We start from the raw sequence: 2,230 nt of genomic DNA, 5'->3' as shown, positions 1-2,230 counted from the left end.
CGTGTGTCGGGTTTCACCCTGGCTGCGATGACAGCCGTTGATCGCTGTAGTTTGTCGCTGCCCGTATGTCGAGCCCTTAACATGCATTTGGACCCGTGGGGACCTGACATTGTTCCCCACAATTCACTTCGGTCCCCACCTGGCTGCTTTTTTTGTAGAAAATACCCCACGTTGTAGGAAAAACCCGTCCACACACACACACACACACACACACACACACACACACTGAGGTACCGTTGCAGCTGCAGACACTCTCCCAGGCGTGCTGTGGGTTGATGTAACCGGCCCTGGCTGTGGTGAAATGGTTGAGTCTCTCTCCTGACAGCATCACGGCGTTCCTGCAGCCCCGTGGCGGGCAGCCGGCGCCCACGCACCCATCGTGGCTCACGCCCAGGATCCTGAGGCTCAGAGAGTCCTCGACGTTCGACAGAATCCCTGCATCGAAGAGATCGGTTTCAGTTTGCGTGAGGGCTGAACGTGTGAACAAGTGACCGTGTCGACAGCTCACCTGAGAGTTTGCTTGTCGGCAGGGCCTGGTGGGTCCGATCTTGAGGCCTCCAGACCAGCAGGACCTCCAGGATCTGGGTGTCGGGCGGCTGCTGCAGGCTGGCCAGGTGGATCTCCTGTCTGGGCAGACTCAGATCCTGGGCCAGTTGGCGCTGAAGGCCTCTCCAGTAATCGCCCAGGAACTCCTCAGGTGACATCCCGTCCAGCCGCAGGGTCAGACCAGAGTCCAGAACCCTCTGGTCCGCCGCCCACACGTGAACCCTGACCCCGGCCCAGACGCTGAACTTCCCGTCGCTCACGCTGACGTTCAGAGCGTACGAGCCAGCCTCCAGGTGCTCGTCCGCCCAGATCCTACCGTCGTTCGGGTCGATGGAGAACCTCTCCCCGGCGGGGTGTTCTGACACCAGTTTGTAGGTCAGGGTGTCCTGCAGGTCCTGGTCCGAGGCGTGGAGTCGGCCTAYGACCCGATTTGCAAACAGTCCTCCAGCCGTGGTGATGAAAACCTCTAAGGGCACGACGCTGGGAGGGTACCTGCTCTGCTCGGTGACGTTAATGTTGACCACGCAGATGGACGAGCGAGGAGAGAGACCGCTGTCTGTCACCTGAAAAATAAACGTTTTCTTTGAACAAATTCAACTTTTATTCAAATAAGAAACAAACACTTTGATTATGATGAGTAAAACACTTCAGCTCAACTTAATCCAAAACATTTTTCAGTGGAGCAACAAAAACGACCTGTTTCTGATTTAAATGTCCAGRTTGGGCAGCTGACAGTTTTATGACATATATATATATTTATTTATCAAATCAAAGTCTAATGTTACAAGTAACCGTGGATCCCTTTAAGAAAAACAGTTTTTTCAACAGAAGATCTAAAATGTTGGCATGAATGTTGACAATCTACATTCCCTCAWCTGTCTCTGTGTTGTGGAAATCTTGTTCGTGACGCCAGGTTGTCGTGGACATGTCTATTTAACAAGGACAGAAATACGTGATTCAAAGAATAAGAGCGCTTTGTAGAATGATCAACTGAGGATGTTTACAGCAATAAACAAGAACAGAAATTAACACAGAGCCATGTTAAGATCTATGCTAACAGACAGCTCTAATGGCTTACTTTATATACTGTTTAAGCTACAGATCAGATCATGATGTCACTCTCAGGCGCCGAGGCCAAATGAAAAGAATAATAACAGATAAATTACAATGACAGGAGTCATTGTAATTTTATAGATTACATCTAGTCCTAGAACAGAGTAAAACACAGTAAAGCTGATGTCATCAGGTCTGTTGAATATCTTATAACCGGACCTAAATAAGAACAGATCAATAAATATCATTCCATTACACTCGGCTTTCACCTTGTTCTTGTCACCTTCATTTGAAGCCCTTTGTTTTGTTTTTGCTCCGTTTAACGCACGATTGACGCTGCTGAATGTCTCATTTCACACAGATCCAAATCCTCGTTCCGTTCGCTTCATTTTCTAAACAAATCTGTAAATTTTCTGAAGTTGTCTCAGAATGAGAAGCATAATCCTGCTGCAGACTGAGCTCTGCTGTCAGAGCTGCTAACATGAGAGGAAACAAACAGAATCGTTGTGTGCTGAGAATCTGGAGCAGCTCCAACCATGAGACAATGATCTCCCTTCAAAGCAGGGCTGCCGCTATTAGTCGACTAATAAAAATGTAGATAATTTAATAGTTGATGCGTCGTTTTTTTTCC

General features: G+C 48.3%; 1 protein-coding gene across 1 annotated transcript in view; it reads right to left on the bottom strand.

Annotated features, from left to right (window-relative positions):
* The window catches only part of fat2 (FAT atypical cadherin 2), a gene marked incomplete in the record, with an annotated part of 140,869 nt that overhangs the window by 30,767 nt on the left and 107,872 nt on the right, over nt 1-2,230 (bottom strand). The window contains 2 exon segments of the mRNA XM_014026517.1: nt 235-435; nt 509-1,109. Of these exon segments, the coding sequence (XP_013881971.1) occupies nt 235-435; nt 509-1,109 (802 nt within the window).

Source organism: Austrofundulus limnaeus, unplaced genomic scaffold (assembly GCF_001266775.1).
Source record: "Austrofundulus limnaeus strain Quisiro unplaced genomic scaffold, Austrofundulus_limnaeus-1.0 Scaffold562, whole genome shotgun sequence".
Lineage (NCBI taxonomy): Eukaryota > Metazoa > Chordata > Actinopteri > Cyprinodontiformes > Rivulidae > Austrofundulus > Austrofundulus limnaeus.
This window is presented reverse-complemented; position numbering and strand designations above follow the sequence as displayed.